Source organism: Drosophila eugracilis, unplaced genomic scaffold, assembly GCF_018153835.1.
Source record: "Drosophila eugracilis isolate 14026-0451.02 unplaced genomic scaffold, ASM1815383v1 contig_2147, whole genome shotgun sequence".
NCBI classification, from domain to species: domain Eukaryota; kingdom Metazoa; phylum Arthropoda; class Insecta; order Diptera; family Drosophilidae; genus Drosophila; species Drosophila eugracilis.
The window spans coordinates 1368445-1391394 of NW_024573030.1; the positions used below are offsets into that span (position 1 = coordinate 1368445).

The 22950-nt window shown below is 37.7% G+C and overlaps 2 protein-coding genes across 3 annotated transcripts; both read right to left on the reverse strand.

Annotated features, from left to right (window-relative positions):
- Positions 1–277: 277 nt before the first annotated feature.
- On the reverse strand, positions 278–14616 carry LOC108110321 (fizzy-related protein homolog). 2 transcript variants are annotated; one of them, XM_017219345.2, is made up of 5 exons: positions 14310–14616; positions 10864–11190; positions 8750–9002; positions 1799–2032; positions 278–1737 (listed from the first exon to the last, which is right to left on the reverse strand). In XM_017219345.2, exons 2-5 carry the CDS (start codon positions 10983–10985, stop codon positions 910–912), a joined length of 1437 nt encoding a protein of 478 aa, XP_017074834.1. In that variant the 5' UTR covers positions 10986–11190; positions 14310–14616; the 3' UTR covers positions 278–909. The 2 variants fall into 2 exon arrangements, with proteins under 2 accessions (XP_017074834.1, XP_017074835.1); XM_017219346.2 differs by lacking the exon at positions 14310–14616 and adding an exon at positions 12194–12418.
- Positions 14617–15267: 651 nt separating this feature from the next.
- On the reverse strand, positions 15268–22414 carry LOC108110322. Its single transcript, XM_017219347.2, has 3 exons — positions 20543–22414; positions 18777–19224; positions 15268–18716 (listed from the first exon to the last, which is right to left on the reverse strand). The coding sequence occupies exons 1-3, from the start codon at positions 21588–21590 to the stop codon at positions 15989–15991; spliced, it is 4224 nt and encodes a 1407-aa protein (XP_017074836.1). The 5' UTR covers positions 21591–22414; the 3' UTR covers positions 15268–15988.
- Positions 22415–22950: the final 536 nt, after the last annotated feature.

Sequence of the window (22950 nt, forward strand, 5' to 3'; positions counted from 1 at the left end):
CAAAAAAATCGAAAATATTTAATATATAAAAAGAAAACCCTTTGGTATTATGCAAAACCCCTTCGTGCACCTGCCTTTAGTGTACGCCCCTGGCCACGCCCACGACCACCAGTGCGAAATCAAAAAGCTTTTAGCAGACAGGTGGCAGACAAAAGCTCGGCACTTTGCCGATTTCAGGGGCTCCACTCGATTGGATTGAGCCCCCAATAAGCTCCAAGACCGTTTGAGCCATTCAGCGGTTTTAAACACCACTAAGCATAAGAAAACACTAGCATATTTTTTGGGGCACATTTTAAGTTGTATAAATTTATTTTAAATATACATTGTTTTGTGTTCGTGTATGAGAGTGTGAGTTAAAATGTGAAATGGAAAGAAAAGAAATAAAGATAGTTACTTAAATTTTAGCAAAAAAAATATATTTATATATTTATGTGTATCCGTCACGTAAGCAACAAAAAGATTTCGATTATTATATAGTATGTGAGTGTGGTGTTGTTGTTTTTGTTGTTGTTAATTCAATTTCTTACATCCCATATATATATATATATATATATAAGGGCCTAGATAGACTTAGTTTCTTGTGTTTTCAGTTCTTGTTTCAGCCATTAATTGATGTTCTTTCTTCATAAATTGCTAATTACCTTTCTATACAAATGACTTAACTTAAATTTATTTAAACTATTGCTGCTGTGGTAACTAAATTTTACTAACGACTGATGAACAAGGATCGTTTGTATATATATTTATATATATAGAATATAGGCTTGTTGATTAGTTAGTTTCTGCTTGGTTTGCTGATTGGTTTTAGTTTTCTTTTACTTTTCTTTTGTGTTGGTTGTGTATTTGTTTTTTTGTTTTTGTTTTTGCCTTTGGCGCCTCGCTCAGTCTTCGGTCCTTGGATTATTGTCCTTATCTGATGTTGGCAAACAGATTCAGCACAGATTTATTCTCCTTTTGGCTCCGTGCCTTACTGAAAACATTCCAAAATCGCAACGTCTCATCGCCAGCACCCGTAACAATAGCCTCACCATCGGGACTCAGGGCCAAATAGAGAACACGATATGAATGACCCGTCAGTTTGGCCACTTGTGTCAACGATGGATATTTCCAGACCAAAATCTGATTCTGCGAATAACCGTGCGTGGAGACCAGCTCCGATGAGTGCTTGGACCAGGCCAGATTACACACCTGCGAGCCCGTATCCACGCACTGCATGGGCTGGCCCGTCAATGTGTTCCAGAAGCGTATACACCGATCCGCCGTTCCACCGCCGCTGGCCAAAAGTCCATGATGATGCGGCGACCAAGCGATCGCCTTCACAGCCGCCATATGTTCCGTATAGGATTGAACAGGATTCACAGAATGCTGATTCCATACATACAATCGATTGTCATTACCGCCACTGGCCAAGTACTGATTATCCGGTGACCATTTAAGACCACACACCTCCTGCCGATGTCCAGCTAATCGGCGTTCCGATTGCAATTGCGGTGTCCTTGTATCCCGCTGAATAATCCAACGATCACGCGATCCACTCGACAGGATGTCACTATTCCAGGCCAATGCACCAACACGTGCTGAATGACCATTTAGTTTGTTGATCTGCTTATTGGCCGCCACATCCCAAACGGTCACGTAGCCATGATGAGTACCCACGGCCACGGTATTGCCACGCTCATTCCACGACACCGAGGTCACCGTATTTGCATCCGGACTGAGATCACACAGGCGGGTAACCTAAAAAAGGAAAACAAGACATTAGATATTCTATATAATTTAAGGTATTTCAGACACTTACCTGACTGGTGCAAGCGCTCCACAGATAGACACAGCTTCCCAAACCCACAGCCAGGACATTCTGGGAGGACCAATCGACCAAGTTTAGATAGAAATCATCCTGCAGCTCGGGTGCATCCAAGACTTTGAAGGGTATACGCGAGATTTTACGTGTGGCCTTGCGCGGCGAACGCAATAGCTTCTGACTTTTGGCGCTGACGGGGGACAATGAGTACGGGCACTCGCCATTGTAGTCCTAAAATATAATATATATATTTCGATATAGAAGTGTGGGATGGTCCATATTGTTATCTAAACAATTAGTAGCTGCTGCCGTTCCAGTTGCTGCAGTCGAGCAAGAAATTGCCAAAGCAAATGTGTCTCAATTGTAGGAATCCGTGAGAGGCAAAAAAAAAAAAACGTAAGAAAAAACCATTGGAGTTCACTTTGTTTGCGAGCCGCGTACTTGGCGTTCAGCAATTAACGCCATCGTGCTAAGAGTTCCGACCGTGTCCCAGTCCCTGCCCCCCTGGACATATGCTCTACTCCTCCTCCCTATCAAACGCCTCACCTTCTTTCCAACAGACAGAGAAATAAGATTTCCATTCAAAGAAATTCATTCTCAAAAGGTAGATCTTAACCACCAATAATTATTCATCTAATTAGATCCTAAAACTTATATAGTTTAAGGATTTTCAATGTTTCTAAACCACAAATCCAAACCGCAGAGTTTTTCTCTCCGTGTAACCTTACAATTCGCATTTGGCACGCATTCCGCTTCGCTGGTAGCTCTACCCTCTGGCTTTTGTTTGCATAGAAAATGCGGGCAGAGAAGTGTGTTAAGCGTATGCGTAAAGGGCCAGTAGTTATAGTCATTGTAAAGCCTCCTACTGACACGCCCCCTGCCCACTCAACTGGCCCCCCCAACTTACGCAACACAATTACAATTTGAAATGCGTGAAGTCGGAGTGGGAAAAACGAGATACACAAATACCAAAAACTCATTCAAAACTAAGCGGACTTTGTGCGTGCCAAGCTAAGTGCAATGTGTGAAAAAGTTCAGAGAAGAGTTTAGTTTGATAGAAATTTCGATTTGATGGCTAGGAGAATATGCTGAGAGGTCAGTAGAAGGGCTTTCTTCAAGACTGCATTCTTCTTGCTGAGAAAAATAAATGAAAAAGTTGAGAAAAAAAAAAGAATAACATCCAGCAGTGAGAAATAATATATTCCACATACGTTTCCGTGATGCTAGACAATTGTTTTTAATTTATGAAAATAAATTCTTGTAAAAAGAAAAAACAAATGAAGCTTCTCTAAAAAATGTTGTCCCATTTGGTTTTTGTGTTTTATAAGATTTACTTTTTTTTGTGGAAATTCCAGATAAAATATTCTGATTTAAAATTCAGGAAATAATTCACGATAAAGTTTTGATATCACGTGTGACTAAGAAGCTAATCAAAATAAAATACCTAACTACTACTAAATGTAGGCTGAGTAATAGTCTTGGGGCAATTAATTACACACTCATGGGTTTCATTAGGAATTTTTTAAAGAACCTTTTTTTTAGAATTTTGTATATTTTTTTTATATATATTTTTCAAGCACGACTCATTTTGCATATCGCTGGCCTGGCTGGCCTGGCACATACATTAGTTTTTTGGAACCGCATTTGTCATTATGGGTTGGTCAGGTTCCCTCGTTTGGAACTCTGATAAAGTAAGCAAACATCCCGGCAAATATAGCGCCCCAGTTAAACCGAACACGTAAGTCCCATATATATATATACGTTCCTTATACATTATATATATTTATATCCATTATCGGGTAGATAGGGTTGAGGTGCTTTGACCTCATGCCACCACGCTTAATTCGTTTAACAAATTAAAAATTTAATTCAATTAACAGAGAAGAACAAATGAAAACGAGATGTGGCATACAGAACTTAATTACAGAACTAGAGGAGAGAGATGTGCGTGTGTGGAGGCCTTAATGGTCACTTTACACTTTGAGAAAAAAAAAAAAGAATATAAATCACAGAGCAAAGAAATATGTGGTATATAAAAAAAGAAGCCCACAATTTAATGGCTTTTGAGGCCTTTGCTTCCATTTTCTGGGAATGTTATAAAGGGCAGTTAAAAACCCCTCCCCTTACCAACACCACCACCCCCCCCCCTTTTTGCGTACAAAAATCACCTCTATAAAGCGTACAAGCAACTGCCATTAAATTTAAATGTTTTTCGATGCCATGCAGAGTGCGAAGGAAAAAAAAAAAAAAAACGAGGTGGTAAAGTCTATTAGAAATTCAATTGTTAAAACGCTTAAAGTTTGTGGTTATTCGTGGGGGATTAAGGGGCGTTCAAGGCGGGAGGCATCAAAAGGGGGCAGTAAAACCCTCTGACAAATGGCAAAAGGAAATCCGACAACTTGTAAGCGATTAAAATCGCAGAGTGAGCTCTCTTGTGTTAACCTTGCGGTAGGCTTTACCTATTTATCACTTTTTTTTTTTTTTTTTGTTAACATTTTTGCGTAATTTTTTAGACTTTGGGTTTTCATACTACTGCATTCTACAGATTATATATATATTAAAGATTTTTTAAATATTATTTCAAGATCCTAAGCAATCAAGTTTATCAATCAGTTTCATACATCTTTCATGCTTTTAAAGATTTCTATTATTTAATTTGAACTTTTTAATATCTCCCCCCTCTCTGCCACTGCGTTAATGAATTAATTCTATTAAGAGCTCTCTGTTAATTGCAGTACAGTCTGGTACAAAACAGTAGTGTCACAACAATCATCATTCATTCATTCTGCTCAGCAAACACCAAACAAAAGACAAAAATGCGAGCTGCTAACAAGAAATAAGAAGAAATAAAAACTTGCCGGCCGGCATTTGTTAAGACTTTTTGTGTGTGTTTTTTTTTATATATATTTTTTTGTTGTTTTTTTTTTTTTTTTTTTTTTTTGTTTTGTGGGCGGCGCTTGAAGGCAGGCTTATAAATTAAACAAATAAACAGCCAACCAGCAGACAGAACAGAAATCTAAAAGAAGGGGAAATATAAAAAAGCGTGATTCCAAAATGAATTGGTGGCCGTGTAAAGGGTTAAGAAAGGGGCAGCAAAAACCCATGTTTAATGGTAATGTTGAACCTGTCGCTACGATCGTTTGGGATATCTTGGTTTGGTTCAGACCAACTTAATCACGCTGCCACGAAAATAGTCATCGCTAATGCGATGTTAATGCAAATGTCTGCTGCATAAATTAATAATTATAATAACAATAAAAACACGGAGACAACAAAAACAAACCTAAAGAGATGAGATTTTGTGGGCCCATGCCCATGAGTTAGTCGGTAGTTTTTTTTTTTTTTTTTTTTATCTATAATACCACTTAATGGCTTTTCGAAATGGGCAGACATAAGGCAAAAAAAAAACAGGTGCACACGAAATCAGCGGGCAAAGGGGTGTTAAATTATAGCTACTTAAAGCAGCCGTGATTGGATTGTTGGAAAAAAAAGAGAATGTAATGATAAACAACAAATAAAATAATACATAATTATAATTACTCAAAAACTCTTAAGCTGGCACGAAATTCACAACTCGAAGGTAGATTAATGAAAGAACTTAAACCGCTCCTTTAGTTTGCATGAGAAAATAACCATAACAACCTATATAAATGTTATTACTATTATTATTATTAAAAACTGTAAAACAAGATTTTTAATTATCTTAATGTATAAGGAGACTAATTGTATAGGCTGGCCCACGAAATATTTGCGTTTAAAAATATCAATTTTTTCCCAATTTTCTTCGAGCGTAAACTTAATCATTTTGTAAACCGCAAACCTTCTACTAAATATCTAACACATTGACAATTACATTCGAAATGTGAAAGTCAAAATTATCAATAGTTCAAAAAGCAAACGCTACATGGGCCACACTGTGTTAAAAGTAAAGGGTGGCCCATGAAAGATTTGCGTTTTAAAATCGCTATAAAAATATAAATATTTCCCAATTTTCTTTGAGCATAAACTTAACCATTTTGTAAAATCTAAGTTCAAAAAGCAAACGCTACATGGGCCACCCTGTATTAAAAGTAAAAGGTGGCCCACGAAAGATTTGCCCTAAAAAAATCGCTATAAAAATATCAAAATTTCCCAAATATTCTTCTTTATCATTTCGCAAACCGCAAACCTTCTACTAAATATCTAACACATTGACAATGACATTCGAAATGTGAAAACCAAAATTATCAATAGTTCAAAAAGCAAACGCTACATGGGCCAGCCACCCTGTATATAAGAAATCTTTTTAATATAAATATTTATGTGCTAACTATTAGAGAAATTAAACTTATTATTTTAAACAAAAACCTAGTTAAACCCAAGCTGCACCTTTCCTTTCTGAAACTTCAAATTTCTAAAATATTTTCCAGACTTTTACAAATTGTTCTAACAACTTCTGACTAACAATGATACCCCATTCATTCGCTACCAAAAAATTCCAACTCGTCAATGAACTCAAAAACCAATCCCCATTTTTTTTCAATCCAAATCAAAAAAAAAAAAAAAAAGTGTTGAGACCATATATTTTGGTGACTGCTGGACAACAAGAAACTACTGTAGAAAAAAAAAAAATACGAACAAAATTTTGAGGAGGTTGGGCCACCTCGAACAACACATTATTTATGACAATAACTTTGCGACCGCACATAATTGAATTACATATTGTTTGTTATGACCACAGAAAAAAATCAAAAATCAAAAAAACAAAAAAAAGAAACATAAGGGCTATATAGAAAAAATATGGGGAGTGGCGTGTTAATTGTGTGGGCGTGATATAGATGAATAACCAGTGATTTGTTGGGTAAATAATTGCAGGGCGACAGTGAATTGGATCAGCTCTCGTCAGTTGCCAATTGGCCAAAACCATTAGGCCAGCTAGCTGTGATCGCTATTAATAAGGAAAAAAAAGAAGAAGGGGGGCAAAAGTTTCTTTAAGTGATTTTTTCCCTCTTAACTGAAATTCCCCCCCAAAAAAAAAATGGGCACACAGAGATCTCAGTTATTGACTCAAGTGTCGTTTTAGACCACTGAAGTAGTAGTTGAAGATGAAGAACTCAGCGCGGTCCGGTCGGTCTCTCGACCACTTCAAATTCAGTTTCTTTCTTGGCATTATATATATATATATACCCTTTAATAAGAAAAAGAGTATATATATAAGATCAAGAAAGCAATATTTATCCATCTAACTATTGACATTGGAAAACTTCATATCAATCCTAAGTAAACTGTATTATTTGTTAGAAAAAATCTAATAAATCGCTTTGACAAGGAAGTTATCTCAAAAAAACCATTTCTGATAAATGAGACAACCAATTAATCTAGAAAACACAATTCAAAGTGTATTTACCGCGTCACCTTTAAATAAATTACAATTTTATATTAACTGAAGTGAGTGCGTGTCTACGTTTGCTCACTTGTTTGTTTCCAACGTAGGGATTTTGCTTTTGTTATTAATTTTTTGTGTTTTTTTTTTTATTTCTTTTGGGGTCTACTGATGATTTTTCTACCGCTTCTGCTGTGGCAACGTGTCAACTGTCAAAAATCAGTCAAAGCAAAAATATTCAACAAAATCGAGAAGGGCAAACAGGCGGCGGTCAGCGGACGTGCCCCACACGTACCTCTCTTTATTTATATATTTTTTGTGATTTTTTGTTTTTTTTTTTTCTTGAGGCAATTGAGGCAACATAAATCTGATAAGCAGGCAAATATGTCAGGTCTGCAATAATAATAATTATGATGGAGAATGGCGATAATTGTGATGGGGAAAGATCACCGGCGTTGCCAGGAATCTAATGACAAGTGGCAATGGTTTCCCCTTCCTCACATCTGTTTCGCTGTTTCAGTTTCTGTTTCTGTTTGTTTTTTCTTTATCTATATCATTTCTACCAAACACTTGAACAATCAGAGTCCACTAGCTATATATATATATATATATATATACAATTACATGGCAATGTTGATCTATTCACTATATATAGACATAGAGATCTACAAACACGTTGGGCATCATCATCATCACGCGCGGCGCATTGGAATCGAAAAGAAGAGTGTGTTAACCTCGAGTTTTGGTCGAACAACTTTTCTCTCTAACCGTCTTAGGCCTTTAGACTTTTCATTAAAACCGGTTTCCATCGATCAATAGATGTGTTTAGTTAGAGAGTCGGGGGAGGTGAGACAACTTGTGCGCCGGTCAAAAGAGATTTTCCAGCAAAGAAAAATCTCTTAGATGGTAAATCAAGCCAAGCCAAGAGCTATAGAAATCATAACTAATATTTGTGACAGACTGAAATTTATAATTCCCACGACCTGAGGTTTATTCAACTCTCCATTTGAAATCTTTTTCTTGTTCATTTTCATTTTTATTTTCAAGGAGAAGTACAAGAAAACCTCAATTAACACCGACTGCAAATTCAATTAAATGCATTCTGCAGTACACAATGGTCATGTGAAACCTCAATCAAAAGTCAAATTCGCTGACCTTTTTAGCATAGAGAATTCCCAGCATTTTTTTTTTTGGTTCTCAACACAAAAGATTGTTTATAAAATCTAAATTGATTTGGGAAAAGAAACGCCTTTTTTGGCTTTTTGTAAATAAAAATTATTTAACGTTGGTAGAAACTAGATTTTACACCGATAACTATGCCCAATTCGATAATTTCGATATCATATGATAATCATTTTTATAGGATTTTCTTATAAATTCCATTCTACCTCTACTTTTACCCCCTAATATCATTCATTTCTTAATTATCAATCATCTTAGCACTTCAACCCCTCTTTTTGATAATCATCGATAGTTTTCTATAGTTAATCTATTGATAATTTCGATTTGTTTCGATAAAACCTATTTCTCATTTCACATCAGTTGATTAACCACTAGGAAAACGTAAATGTAAATGGAAAACTAACCTGCTTGGTGGGTGACTGGTATTTGAAGAGACTCCGCTTCGCGGCCGGCGTGTAGGCATTTTCATTTCGCTCCTCGCCAGCGGTCTTTACATCGTCAATTCCCGATCCCAGGAGCTCGTTCTTGAGGAGGCAGGAGTAGGCGAGACTATCGCGTGCCGTTTCCCCGCAATCCCGCTGTTTCTTGCTCGTCTGCGGTGAGTTGTCATTGGACTTGTTGATCGAAGCAAAGTTCGTCTGCCAGTTGTTGTTCGCTCTGTGATCGGTGGAAATGTAGGAAAAAAAACATGAAAATGGCAATGCAATGAAAATGCCATAAATTATTGGCTAGAACAATGAAAGCTGGACTAGCCAAAGGGCATAGCTAAGAAGTACAAATTTATTTGGATCTTTTAAAGACAAAAGAGGTACTAATACTAAAAGAAGTTTCTAATTTTTTATCCCTTACTTATTCCCATTTTATACTCTTCAACCATGAACAATGGGAAAGACCAGAAAAATGAGAACATCAAAAAATACTTAGCCTTACATAAATAATTTATAAATGAAAAAAAAAAAAAATAAAAAAACGCAATGGGAGGGCACACAGAACGCAGACTAAATAAATTTATGCAAACGCGTTCAAATTCAATTTAGCCATATCGTGTGGCATTCATGCCTCCCCCCCACAACACTCAACCCCCTCCTAACATTGTTATTATTTCTATACATTAAAAAACATAAAAAACGTGTGCAACGTGCAAAAAAAAAAATTATTGACGGTCGAACTGTGCAAAATTTGCGAGAAAAACAACAACTAATAATAATAATCATTTGCCATGAAATTTGGCCAAGTGTGAGAGAATTGCAGTGCACTGTGAAAAACTGTTTACGAATGCAATAAGCGTTGACTTTGTTTAATAATACATTTTTTTTTTTTTTACCCCTGATGATTATATCTGGCAAACGCATTTGAAGTGCTCACTTCCACCTCGAATAAATCAAATTTCATAAGCGGATGGGGAACGTAAATTGAAGGAGGAAAAATATACATACATATATACAAACTGCAGGCGCGACGACGAATGTCAATTCAATCGAAAAAGGGGGGGGCTATCAAAGCCTCTATCAAGTTTTAAACAGTATACAAAAAAAAAATAATAACCCTCCTCCCTAACCGGAAACTAATTAATGAAAAAATCTTACAAAATGTTACTTCTTCGTGTCAACTTTTTAACTGAACTCTCACGTCTTTTGGGGTTTAGTGTTTAAGCCCAAAAAAAAGGAAAAAAAAAAATTTCGCACACAACAAAGTTGAAATTTCCCTGTTTTCCCATGAAGTTTCTTAGTTAGCCTTGGTTGTTGTCTTTTCATTTCTTCTTTTCTGGTCTTTTCATTCTACTCGGAACTCATTAGCGAATGACGGAGAAATATTCAAGTTCTTTGGCCAACAGCGATGCCAATTTTTCTTTCGAGCCTAAATATAGGAACAAAATGTAGTCATGAAATATGCTTTTAGAGGAATTTACTTTACGAATACGAATCTTAAGAATTAATTTAATATAAAAACCACTATTTTTTTGCAGCAATTACAATATGTAAATTACATTAGCTGACCATGTTTGTGGTTCGTGTTTGTTGTTTCTGTTTGCCGGCGGACATTGAATCACCGTTAGCTAAACGAGAGGCAGCCAGGTGGAAAATTCATAGGTTGGCCCGTAGGTAGTTGCTACATCCGCTGCTGTTTATTCTTTTTATTTTTTCTTTTGTACATGCCACTTCTTTGGGTTTTGTAAGCGGAAAAGATGACGTAGCAAAAAGAATAACGGACTGTGCAGAGTTCATTGCACTCAATTAAAATTACAAATTGTTATTAAGAAAACAATTAAAGGTTGTAACTCATGGTTACTGAGGTTTAGAAGGGTTTCAAATTAAATGAAAAATGTATTTTAATGGATAGAAGTTCTTTTTTAGGATTTATTTTGTTGTTAATAAACAGAAGAGATCAAAATTCGAAAGGTTTCCTGCTAAAAACTAACTAATATTCCTTTCTAACTGCCCAAAAAAAAATCCAAATAAATTTCTAAAACTTAAATATTACAAAATAAACCATTTGATAATTACAAAACCAAACTCACCTGCAGGGTATGAAGCGGTCGAGTGATGTGGGTGTGGTGGACGATTCGATATTATCGAACAGATTTCTGGCCACAGGACTGCAGTGCTTGAGGATGCGTTTCTCATATTCGGGACTAAACATCTTATCGGCTATCGTAACTAGCCACGTGTCCTTCTTTACACAAAATATTCAACACAAATTTAACCAAAACAAAACTTGCAAAAAAAAAAAGCCGTTCAAAAAATATATAAAAAAAAAATAAACGATAATTTGAAATCTTGATTCAAGTTAATACTACGAAAAACTGGTAGAAAATATATATATATACGATTTATATACGTTTGCTCTGCAAGAGATAAGAAAAAACAAAATAATTAATTAGAATGGTTTCTCTATGTATTTGGTATCTGTTTTTTTTTTTTTCGAATTTAAATAAAATTGTAATTTATTTGTGATGTTGCCTGACTACAACGACATTTTGGCTTTAAAGCCATTAATCAACGTCTGAGATTGAATTCTTGTTTTTTTTTTTTTTTTTGCGTTTGTTGGGCGCTTTAAGGCCTGGCTAATCAGCCTGGCAATTGCCTTTCTATTTTCGAGTCTTTTTCGCACCCATTTCGTTGGGGGCGTATCAATCACAGAATAGAACACAATAAATAGGGGCGACGAAGGGGCACCGAGTTGGCTGTCATGTATTTTGGATGTATCTTCCCTCGGTTGCGTTCTGCATACGGAAAAACATTCGAAAAGAATGGCTCAGACTTCCAAGATCGAAGCTAGAAATACCCCTAAAAAGGGTAGCCATTAAGCTGGGATCTCTAAAAGATATAGATAATATCTCTAGAAATTGTTTAAAATATTAATAATAGGGTCTACAAAATTGAACATTTTCCCCCATTTTTTGTAACCAAAAGTTAAGAAAAAGAACTCAAAAAATAACTAAATTTTCACATACATAAAAACACTTAACCATTCTTTAGTTACTTTCTTTTAATAACTTCTAATGTACTTTTTTTGCAATATATTTTACAATAATTTACTGCCCACAAAATGTTAATACCCTTTGTTAAATATGAAATATGATCAGCCCTTTCGGCTGCTAATTAGATCCGCCCCAGCGATCTATTTGAAATTCCGTAGCCCCTTCTTCTCTGAAACTTTTTGTATTTATTAGTTTTATATTCCTAGCGTGCTTGGTAGTAATTAATTTATGGGCGTTAAGTGTTGCTTGTTTGCGGCGGCGCTGCTAGCTTTTCTTTTGGAAAAGGTGTTTTCTCCTAGTTTTTTTTTTGCCTTTTTTTAAGGAACTTTCAGAGCCACAGCAGCGTAACCAGAAACAAAGAACTTACTCAGGCCAAACACTTCCGCATCGAGTTTAGTATTACAACTTTTTTCTTCTTCAGATTCCCTTCTATATTGTATTTTTAATATTTTTTTTTTCCTTTTTTTATACTTTTTTTTTTTTTTTTTGCTTTAGAAAATATAATATATAAACTTGTAACACAAATAACTGAAGACTGACAAGAGACAACAAACGACAGGTTACTACTGATCCGACAGGAGAATAAAAACTCAGTTTTATGGGTTTTCGTCGATATTCGTCGGAGGGTTGAATGGAGATAAAGATAAAGCTATTGACTCGCAGGTACCGCCCTCGGCAGGTACTAAGAACTGAAAATGCTGATAACTCCAAATACCGAATACAATGTAAATATTTATCTTCCATTATATACCTACATATATATATATATATATATATATACATATACATAAATCCATGACTCAAGCCCCGGTAATATAATTAAAGCCGGCGACTTAACTTGCTGATAACAGGGAAATTAAGGCGAAAGCGATAAGGCTTATATATACATATAGGGGCGCCTTTTAATACCACAAAGGGGGCGTGGCAGGGGGGAAACTTGGGGTAGGATTTAATTATATAAACGCCCGTTTTGACTCACAACGATGAGATAGGCGTGTGAAAATTGAAGTCATGTAAATAAAAAAGGGGATATTTTATGGGGTCCCAGACGATTTCAGTAGTAGAGCTCTCTGGGGGAGGTATATGTTACGACAGGGAAAATCCCTGGTAAGCAAACACAAAATTAACCCATTGATTGATTAAGGTTGTAGGTTGGTTGGTCGAATTTAAGGTATATCATTTTATATTTTAAATATATTAAATTCTACTTTATAAACTTTGCTATATATTATTTTATATATTTCTTTCAGAATTACTACTTCTTCAGATGACTTATACAGTGGATTAAAGATCATAGATTAAGGTTGATCAATTAACTTTAACTTTGGTTATATTTTTTTCAGAAATATTTTTGGTAACTAAATTTTACCCAGCACAAAATTATCTAAATCGAAAAAGGGATATTTTAAGGGTGTTATTAAATGACATTTTTGCCACCCCCTATTTTTTCCTGTCCTTGTGATTCCCATTCGCCTACTTTCTATCACACCAAATGCATTTTATGGAAGGTGACACGTCACACGGGGGAGAGTCACTTTTCACTTTTCACGACCTTTCCCATCTGTCTCTCCTCTCTCACTCTAACACACAACCATATACACAGTGATCAAGGACAATGAACCTATCCAGTTTTTGTCCCTTTCACTCTGTCTGTGATCTAAGACAATCTGTTTACATTAAAAACATGTGCTGGTAGTACTATTTTTAGTGTATGACTTTAAAAGACCGAGTGGGAAGGTCAACTTTGCAGGGGGAGAAGAAAAGAAGAGGAAAATAAAGATAAAGAATGCTGCTCTGTGGGAGAAGAAAATGCCAAGGAAATTCCATGGACTATAAATACAGCACAAAAACCGCAGTGGACGATAAGAAAAACCCGGGGGATGTGGTTAATTTAGTCTGCACCTCGCCGAGTTTCTTCTTTTCGAAATATATTTTTACGCCTTATCAGAAACGTAAACTGGATTGATAACGACCACAGACAACAACAAAAACAACCCCACCACACATGGGAAAGTAAGAGGGAGAGAGACTTAATGGGAATAATCGATGGTCACAGAAACAAAAACAAGAAAATTGCAATTATGTCAAGGACATGGCGTCTAATATGCCAAAAACACACTGCGTTTAAATATTTAACTTGGCAATTTGCACTCACAGATGTTTTTTTTTTTTTTTACTATTGTTATTACTTTTCCAATTGTGCAGAGAGGTAGACCTAGAGAGAGACAGAGGGTGAGAGATCGCATTACTCTCCCGTATGCAAGCTCTATCCCCCTTGCACACAATGTACAGCTAGCAATGGAAAATGGAAAGAAAAAATAAAGAAGAAGAGGCAAGAGAGGGGAGAAAACGACGGTTATCTGTGCCAGTCGTAACTGTTAAAACACACTGACACACACACACACACACATATAGAGACACTTTTCCACACTTTTAGTTTTCCATTCTATATGTATTTTCCAATATTCCATTGGTAAACTTACGTTTTTTGAATGATTCAAAGTGTTTAGTTTTACGCGCTAAAGACGGTTAATTTTGATTTTCGGACAGCAGGACGCGACGCAAACGCCTTTTTTTCTTGTTGTTTCGTTTCCCTTATTTTGCCGCTGCCACTCTGGGAAACTCTTGCAACTGCCGCTTTACTTTTGGGGGTTGTTGTTTCCGTCTTTTTGGAGTTTATGTCTTATTACACGGGCGGTTTTTAGTTTTTGAGCGGTGCGCGATTTCTTGTTTGTCGACTGCCGCTGCTGCTTCCTACATTACAACAAAAATGTTACGATTTTTCACGCAAACAAGCCAAGATGTAACCGTTTGTCCAGTGGCTAAAAAATACCCACAAAATGCAGCCCTAACTTATCAAAAATACTAGTTTTTACTATAAAATACCGATTTAGACCAGGTCAGCTGGTCGAGCCGTTATATTCAAATGTTGACAAATAATTCAATTTCTTTAATTTATTTTACAATACTTTAAGTAAAATAAATATTTTTTAATAAAATAAAAAACATGTTAGCTTTTTATTAATTTGTACTCTTGTTTATGTAATTTAAAAAAATATATATGAAATTTATTTTATACTAAATCGATATCAATGTGACCAATAAAATTAGAAAATGTTATCGCTTGCACTGAAAAAAAAACACCCTAACTAGAAGAACTATTTTAAAAGAGTATCTCAACTTAGAAATTCAAGCTCTTAAAACATATTTCCGAATATTTCAGATTTCTATATTCATTTGAATACATATTTTCTATATCGGTTTGAGAAGCATAAAACATTTTAGATTTTTATATTCATTTGAATACATATTTTCTTTATCGTTTTAAGAAGCATATAAAAAACAGTTTTAATGTGTTTCTTATAAAATATGATATACCCTTGTAAATTATGGTTTTCGGTAGTCCCCAAAATGATTAAAATCAAAACGAAATACTCAAAATTATTTATGCAAAAATATCATATGTATTTCATTGGATAATGCTTAATGCATGAAATTAATGCGCAAACGCAAGTAGTTTAAAAATGAAGAACATAAAAAAAAATGGGAATATAAATGATTAAAGTTATTAGCATCTCTCTTGTTAACATAACTTATCATCTAGCTTAGACAACTTAGCGTAAAACAGTTAAACATAGGAGACAAGATAAATACTATCAGATGTGCTGTACCATGGTTCTTGAAATCTTGAATATTTTTTAATTTGAAAAATTACATTTATATTGAGGGGGAAAACGGTCGGATGTTGGAGAACTGCTTAATACAGGCAATACAAAAAATATATGTATATATATCTCTATATTCTATACACTAACTGTGATTTTATAGCTACACTATGAATTTGTTTTATTATTAAGGCTTAGATATAAATATATATATATATATAATATATCTATATATATTATAAATATATTATATTATAAATATTTATATATCTATGTGTATTATGTGGCTTATATAGTTTCTTCTATATACATTAAAACGATATATCCGATGTGTGTGTGTGTGTTGTGCACATAAAAAAAAATTTAAATTACACATTTTTGTAATTTCGAAAAAGTAGAACTAAGATTTTAGGTTTTCCGTTGCTTAGGATTTGTACTTGCAAGTTGCTCGCCCCGCTTAATTTTGCGTTTTCTTTTCATTCTCATTTCAGTTTAGCTTAGCGCCTTCGTGTGGGGATCGTCGAAGCTGTTAGAGATGGTCCTGGCGATCCAGATCCTGGAGCTCCCGCTGTTCCTCCTGCTGCCGCCGCCCTACTCCTGGCACTATAACAACTAATGGCTGTTATAACGTTGCTGGAGCTGCCACTGCTACTTCTCAGAGACCACCGTTTGTTCAGGTGATCCGGATCCGCTGCTGCCAAGGCTGCTGTATAAGCTCGAGTTCCAATCGCCAGGGTCGGCACAACTGCATTAAGTTTCTTCGGAGATGGTGGGGGTCGTGCGGATATAGCTCCATTGCAGGCCTGCAGACGATTAGGTTTCGAATTCGAAGAAGATCCACTGCCGATTAGGCTACTTCCGCTGGAGCTGGCACTCAGGGTGCTACGTCGCAAACTCCTCCTTTGCTCACGATCCTCATGGGTGCGTTTCAAGCGCCTGGCACTGTTGGTTGCGGAATTGGAGCTACCATTTCCCCTGACCGAACTGACCGGATTAGTTGGTGTGCTAAAATTGCCCTGATTATTGACTCCACTTGCAGGTGATGAGCTGTTAACAGGTGTGGCTCCTCCTCCTCCAGCTCCGACAACCGAAGCAGGAACATTCCTTGTTCTCAGCGTTCGCTTGGTCATGTCTAGACCTAGAGCCAAACCCAAAGAGCAGATACTGCTACGCAACTGCCGCTTGTTAACACCACCGCTGGCAGTTAAACTGTGACTGCGACGGGTCATCATCATTGAACTGCTGGCCACAACATTAGCTCCATTATTGCCACTAGAACTGGCCACTACATTGACGCTTCGACGGCGATTTGCCGCTGCCGCTGGACTGTTGATGACGCCACTTGCTGTGCCACCACCACCACCTACTCGTCCTTCGGATGAATTACCCGGCGATCCGATTGCTCCTCCTCCGACTGTGCCACTGCTATCGCCATAGGCAACAATAGCCGCTGCACTGTCTGCTATAAAGGACTTTGGTTTGCTATGCTTGAACATCTGGCGGCGACGTGTCTGCATGTGCTGGTGATTCTCATTGGGCACGTTTCGATAGCGTCGCATTTGGCGCATACGCGGGGCAGACATGGATCCACACAGTCCCGCAGACTCACTAGACAGAGCTTCACTTAGAGATGAATTGGCAGCAGAGGCCACGGGTGAGATCTCTGGTTCGTGCAGCTTTTGGATCTGCCCAAATTTGTAGTGTACTGTATTGGGATCCTCTTTGCGGATTTCGGCCACTGTTTCCAGCACAGCAACGAGTCCTTGATCCTGTTTGACTTCCTGCTTCGTTGGCAGCTTCTTTTCTTGCTTGGGCAAAGGTTTTTCCATCTCGGGTAGCTTTTCCTGAACTTTTTTCGACTCTTTCTTTTCCCCAAGCAGTTCTATATCCACCTGAGTTGGTGTGGCAGGCAGAGTAGAGCTCACTTCGTTGTCCTGAAGCTCCTGTTCTTGCACAATCTCAATGTCTATTACACGGGCTTCTAACTCCTCCTCTTCCGATATCGTTTCACTCCATTCGGCAGCGGCGGCAATCATTGGGAAAGCAAATTCCTGCTGTCCTGAACTACTGATGGCCTCCACCTCCATTTGCTGCTCACGCTGCAGCTGCTGCTCCAGGGCCACCTGCTCCTCTTCGGCTCGCTCCTGCTGCAGCAGGGCATCCAATTCGATAAGCTCTGCCGGCTGTTGAGGCCACGTTTCGGTTAGCCGTTCTCTTTCACGCCTGGTTTCAAGCTGGGTTAATGAATAACCCTCTTGCTGCTGATAGTGCTGCTGTTCCTGGATAATCTCCAACATGCTACGATCCACCACAACGGATGCGGAATGGGCAGTGGTTTGTTGTGCTTCTACTTCAGCTGCTGCTGAACGGGAACGCGCCTCCTGTTCCTCCTGTTCGTTTAAAAGCGAGTTGTACGACTCGGCGAAACTATAGCTACTTTCCAAATGTTGCTCCAATTCACTTAGCTCTCGATTTTCAGCCCTTTCCGATGGACTAATTACTGGCGGTGCTATGCTGTTGGCATAAATGGCGCACTTATCGATGGTGGTATGAGAATACATGGTCAATGCTGAGCCATCCAATCGATCTGGCTCAGGATCGGGTTCTGGTTCGGTTTCGCCATTCCAGGAATTGTTAATGATCGACTTGCGCCACGTTTTCCTTGGGTTGAACAAACTCTGTTGCAAAAGACCAACTGATTTAGGCTCCTCTTCCTCGGAATGCTCTTCCTCCACAGTCTCATCATCTTCTTCGTGTTCATCCTCGTCCAGGCCAAAGTAATCGAAATCACGGAAGGCTTCTGGTGGTAAATGCCGCTTGGCCAAGGCACTGTACGGCTGTTCAAGCACATACTCATCCTCCTCGATAAGAAAGTCGGGGTAGTTGTTCTCCATATCCAAAGGGGGCAACTCCTCGTCGTCTTCTTCCAGTAAAAGTTCTACTTCAAGATCTGTATCGCGTGCCATCGCGGATTGGGACCGAGCTGGCGTGGGTGAATTATTGTGGGCCGCTGGTGTTAGTATCACAGTAACAACGGACGTATTGTCCGCCCGCATCTTTTTGGCGGCCCAGGTTTTGAGAGCTTGATCCACTAGAGCCTTGCTGGGATTCATAACGTCCTGTTCATTGAGTATTTCGCCTATTAGATGTTCCTTGCGAACACTATCCACCGCTTCCTGGGCGGTCACCACATTCCACAGACCATCGGTGCCAAAGATTAGGCATCTGCGAGATTTATATTATATTTAATAATGTAGCAGAAAAATCTCCAAAAGAAATACTTACCTAAAGGTACTGGGATCGATTTTGACCACCTTAACATCTGGATCCGGACTTACAACAAACTCCTTGAAGCGGGAATTATAGCTCCAGAGATCGCCCAAAGAACGGGCAACCGCTAGAAAAGGTATATCATCGACTTGAGTTCTACGACGAATAGGACCGCGATGCATTGGATCCCTTGGACGATTCCATACAACACGTGGAACTCCCGATTTGATGGCCACATTACCACCGGCCCGCTGGATTCTTGTCTTCTCCGCAAGTGATTCCGGTTTGTGGTCCGTAGTTAGTGGGCGAGCCCGCCAGTTGCGTTCGCCTTTTAACTGGTAACCCAAAACGATCCCAGAATCACCCACATGACCGATGTATATTTTTTCACGACGCATGAAGGCCACTGTGGCGGTGGTGCCAGCGGTGCTTAGGTGACCATTGGCAGTACGCGGCCATTTCTCTGCGGGATTAGGAAAGGGAAATACCGCGTGATTAGAAAGTTTATAAGGATCTGTTTAAATCGGTAGCCTAAAGTGTATATATTGAAGCCAAAAAAAAAAGTTTAGGTAATCTGGGCAAAGGATTTCACAACCTCATGAAATTGTGTAACAAACTGGAAATAAAGACTAAAAAGCTTTAATCTATTAATAATGCCCATGATAAGAAATACAACATTTACAAACTTAATAACAAATTAAATAACAAAGTAAAAACATTAGCAATACAAATGGTTTTACCAAAACATAATACATATATTAGCCTAGTTTATTTTGGTATTTTACTTCATTTCAAAAACATCTGTCACCATGACAATTCCCGCTAAAATATTTAATTATGCGATGAGTAATAATATTGCAACAGCAACTTTACAAAAAATGGGTAGCTGAAAATGGTTAAAAAATATATTTTCCCTCCCCCCTACAATTTTTTGGCGGTAAAATTGATATTCTAGAATATCAAAACATTATCAAATATTGATATTTTCCCACACAGATACACACATGGCATCCCTTGGATTGCTATGTATTTTGTTTTCGTTATGTGAAGAGGAAATGGGCACACATTTATTTTCTCTTTCCTCCCTCTCCTTCACACCATCACTCTCTCTCTGTCTTTCTCGCATTTCGAAACGCCTTATGGGTTTACGCCACCATATGGTGCTCCTGCTCTAACTCACAGCGGGGTTGCCATGCTTGGCGAGAGTACAGCCATATGGCAAGCCCATGGAATATTCCACTCGCGATAACTGTGCATGTATATGTCTGTGTATCTGTATCTTTTGGTGTGGGCTGACAATAGAGATGAGCGATTGAACGATGGTTGAGTCATCGTCGCACACGGTTGCATAATTGCCTAGTGATGGGATACCCAAGGGATCTGATACCGTTTTGGGGTCACTTTTTTTTTTTGCTGGGGGCGGCAAAACGGCAACCCTGATAACGGGGGAATTACCCGATTTGAATATCAACTACTTGTCAGTTATTTAATCTTCTGCGTGAGTTAAGCGCACGCTCATCACTAACGGCCGCCTGGCATTGGCAACAATTTGAAAACTAAATTTCATGGCAAAACGTAAATTAATACTAAATACAAATAATATAGAGGTTGAGTTTCAATATAAATGATATTCATAATTACGAAAAACATGCTGTTTCTTAAATAGGGATTTAAAGTATCAGATTTATGTATTTTCCAGCATTTTAAAGACATTATAAACTAATTTACTAATTACTTTCATATCGAAATGTTAAGATATATCTCCTGATATGATTTCTTACCTTGTTCCCGCCACATGGCGAAATGTGTGGCGATATATCCCTCGCGTATCGCCCTCAAGACATCTTCATCCTGATCCGACCAGAACTGTTTCTGCTTGACAATCTCCAGCATTAGGTGTTCCTTAGCGAAAAGCGCAGCTTCCGGACCGCCGTGTCCATCGTATATGCCAAAAAATGCATATTCCAGTTCGTGAGTGATTGGTGATTCCTGATAGGCGACGGAGAATTGATCTTCCATATATTTCCGGCCGCCCTGGCTGCATTGTCCCGTTACGCGCATGTTAACGCCAAGGGAAGAACAGGGCGAGGGATTGGAAGCACTACTTGAACTGGAATTGGAATTAGAGTTGCTACTCGTACTACTGCCGCTGCTCTCTGGAAGCAACTGTTGATGCGGTTGTTGTAATCTCGCTGGAACGATGGCTGCTGACCGGCGTAAACGACTTTGTGCCGCTCCACCGCCGCCTCTAAAGCGATTTGTTGTTGATGTAGAATTTATTTGTTGTTGTTTCTTTGGGTTTAAAGACTTGGCTGGTGATCCATCCTCCACATCCACATCCATGTCCTCTGTTTCGTCGTTTGCCATTACGATTAGAGATTCGTCCAGGTCTGGAATGCTGTTGCTTCTCTCTTTTTCATCTTCTTCAGGCGGTTCTTCCTCCTCAGGCTCACTTTCCGCTGCCGGTGCAACAACAACAACAGTACTGTTGGCATCCAGTGCTGGATGACAATCACTGTTATTGTTGTTGCCGTTGGGGCGAGAAGAGGACAGCTGCTGTCTGGGATTAACGGATACGCAGGGCGTAGTTGTTGCTGTAGTTATACTATTATTATCCGCATAATAGTTTATAATTTCATATTCCATACACGGAGCATCTGTATCCTGGGAAGTATCGCTAGTTGCCGATTCCCTTAAACGAACTACCGTTCTTTCTATGGCCGACTTGATTAGGCATTTATTGGTATTGGTTGTGGCTGCTGTTGTTGTATTTGCGGATGTATTAGTATGGGTATTACTTTTATTATTATTGGCGGGCAACATCTTCATCTGTTATTTTTGTTTTATTCCTTCCCGTGTTTTTGTTTATGTTACCGATGCGGTACTGCTTCTTCTTCTTCTTCCTCCTAGACGTCTTCGTCTCGCAGTGTTGTAATTTCCGATGACATTTGGCACTCTCACACGCACCCAACACAAGTCAAAAACAATATAAAATATATATATATAAAGTACAAGAAAAGGCGATTCAGGCCTCTCTCTCTATCTATCTTGCTCTGACAGCCCTTGCTTAAACCGGCAGAGCAAGCGAGATGACTATATATATATATATATCTATGTATTTAATATATGCTGCTGCTGGTGCTGCTGTGCTGTGTTGTGTATTTACGTTCGCCACTGAACTTGCATGTGTGCGTGCTCCATCTATAGTATTTAGTATTTTGTATTTGCAAATTGTCCGCCAAAATCTGATGAATTTTCCTTTATTTTATGCACCAAATTAAAATTATAGAAGATGCAGATTTAAGTGTTTTTTTTAGTTGGATCGGGTATATATAGAATAGCGTAGATGTAGCGCCCTTTTCTCCAAAACGAAGACTCCAATGCCAGGGCGCGCAGTTTCACCTTGGTGATTTGTTGTTTGCCAGCATTTTCTGCCGTTGTTTGTTTCCTTGTTCTTCTCTTTCTTTCGTTTATCCAGCACTTTTTTTTCTTTCTTGTTTTTTTTTTTGTTTCCAGCACGTACACATCCACACACACAACAACAAAATTCACGGTAAATTGTTTAACAGAAATTGTTGGAAAAAAACGAGAAATCAAATAGAAAGCGTGTGACCGTTGTGAAAGTAGGACGAAAATACCACTCCCGATAGGTCAATGAATAATACTGGAATAACAATAATCGATAATAGGGATGATCGTTTGTAATCGATAAGTACTCGTACTTGTACAAAATGCTAAATATATTATATATTTCTTAATAAGATGGTGATTTAAAAACTAAGAAACAATTTATTCAGGTTTCCTATACCTTTTTTATTTTATAATTATAAAAAAGTTAACTTCAAATATAAAATATTCGATAACTTAACTGGCTAACAAAGGTACCAACTACGACTTAGTAATAATAAGAAACAATGCATTTAGATTAAAAAAATTTATAAAAAATACTTCGTCTTTAATTTTTAAAATTCTAGCATATAATTTATATTATCAAAATAATTAAAATATTGCTTCGTATTTCCTATTATACACAATCTTTTAAAAATAATGAAAGTATCCACATTTCTGCGAATTTTTTAATATAAAACATCATAAAAACTATTTTATATTTTATGAAAAAGTGTTTCTAAACGAAATATCTTATGCTAAGTTATATTGTTAAATATATATAATTAAAATACAATATACG

Coding starts and splice junctions, on each gene's coding strand:
- LOC108110321 (XM_017219345.2), bottom strand. CDS start 10,985: ATGTTTAGTCCCGAATATGAGAAACGCATCCTCAAGCACTGCAGTCCT. Junction 2,033..8,749: donor ACCAGTCACCCACCAAGCAG/GTTAGTTTTCCA, acceptor ATTATATTTTAG/GACTACAATGGCGAGTGCCC. Junction 1,738..1,798: donor GGAGCGCTTGCACCAGTCAG/GTAAGTGTCTGA, acceptor TTCCTTTTTTAG/GTTACCCGCCTGTGTGATCT.
- LOC108110322 (XM_017219347.2), bottom strand. CDS start 21,590: ATGAAGATGTTGCCCGCCAATAATAATAAAAGTAATACCCATACTAAT. Junction 19,225..20,542: donor CGCCATGTGGCGGGAACAAG/GTAAGAAATCAT, acceptor CTAATCCCGCAG/AGAAATGGCCGCGTACTGCC. Junction 18,717..18,776: donor ATCGATCCCAGTACCTTTAG/GTAAGTATTTCT, acceptor TAAATCTCGCAG/ATGCCTAATCTTTGGCACCG.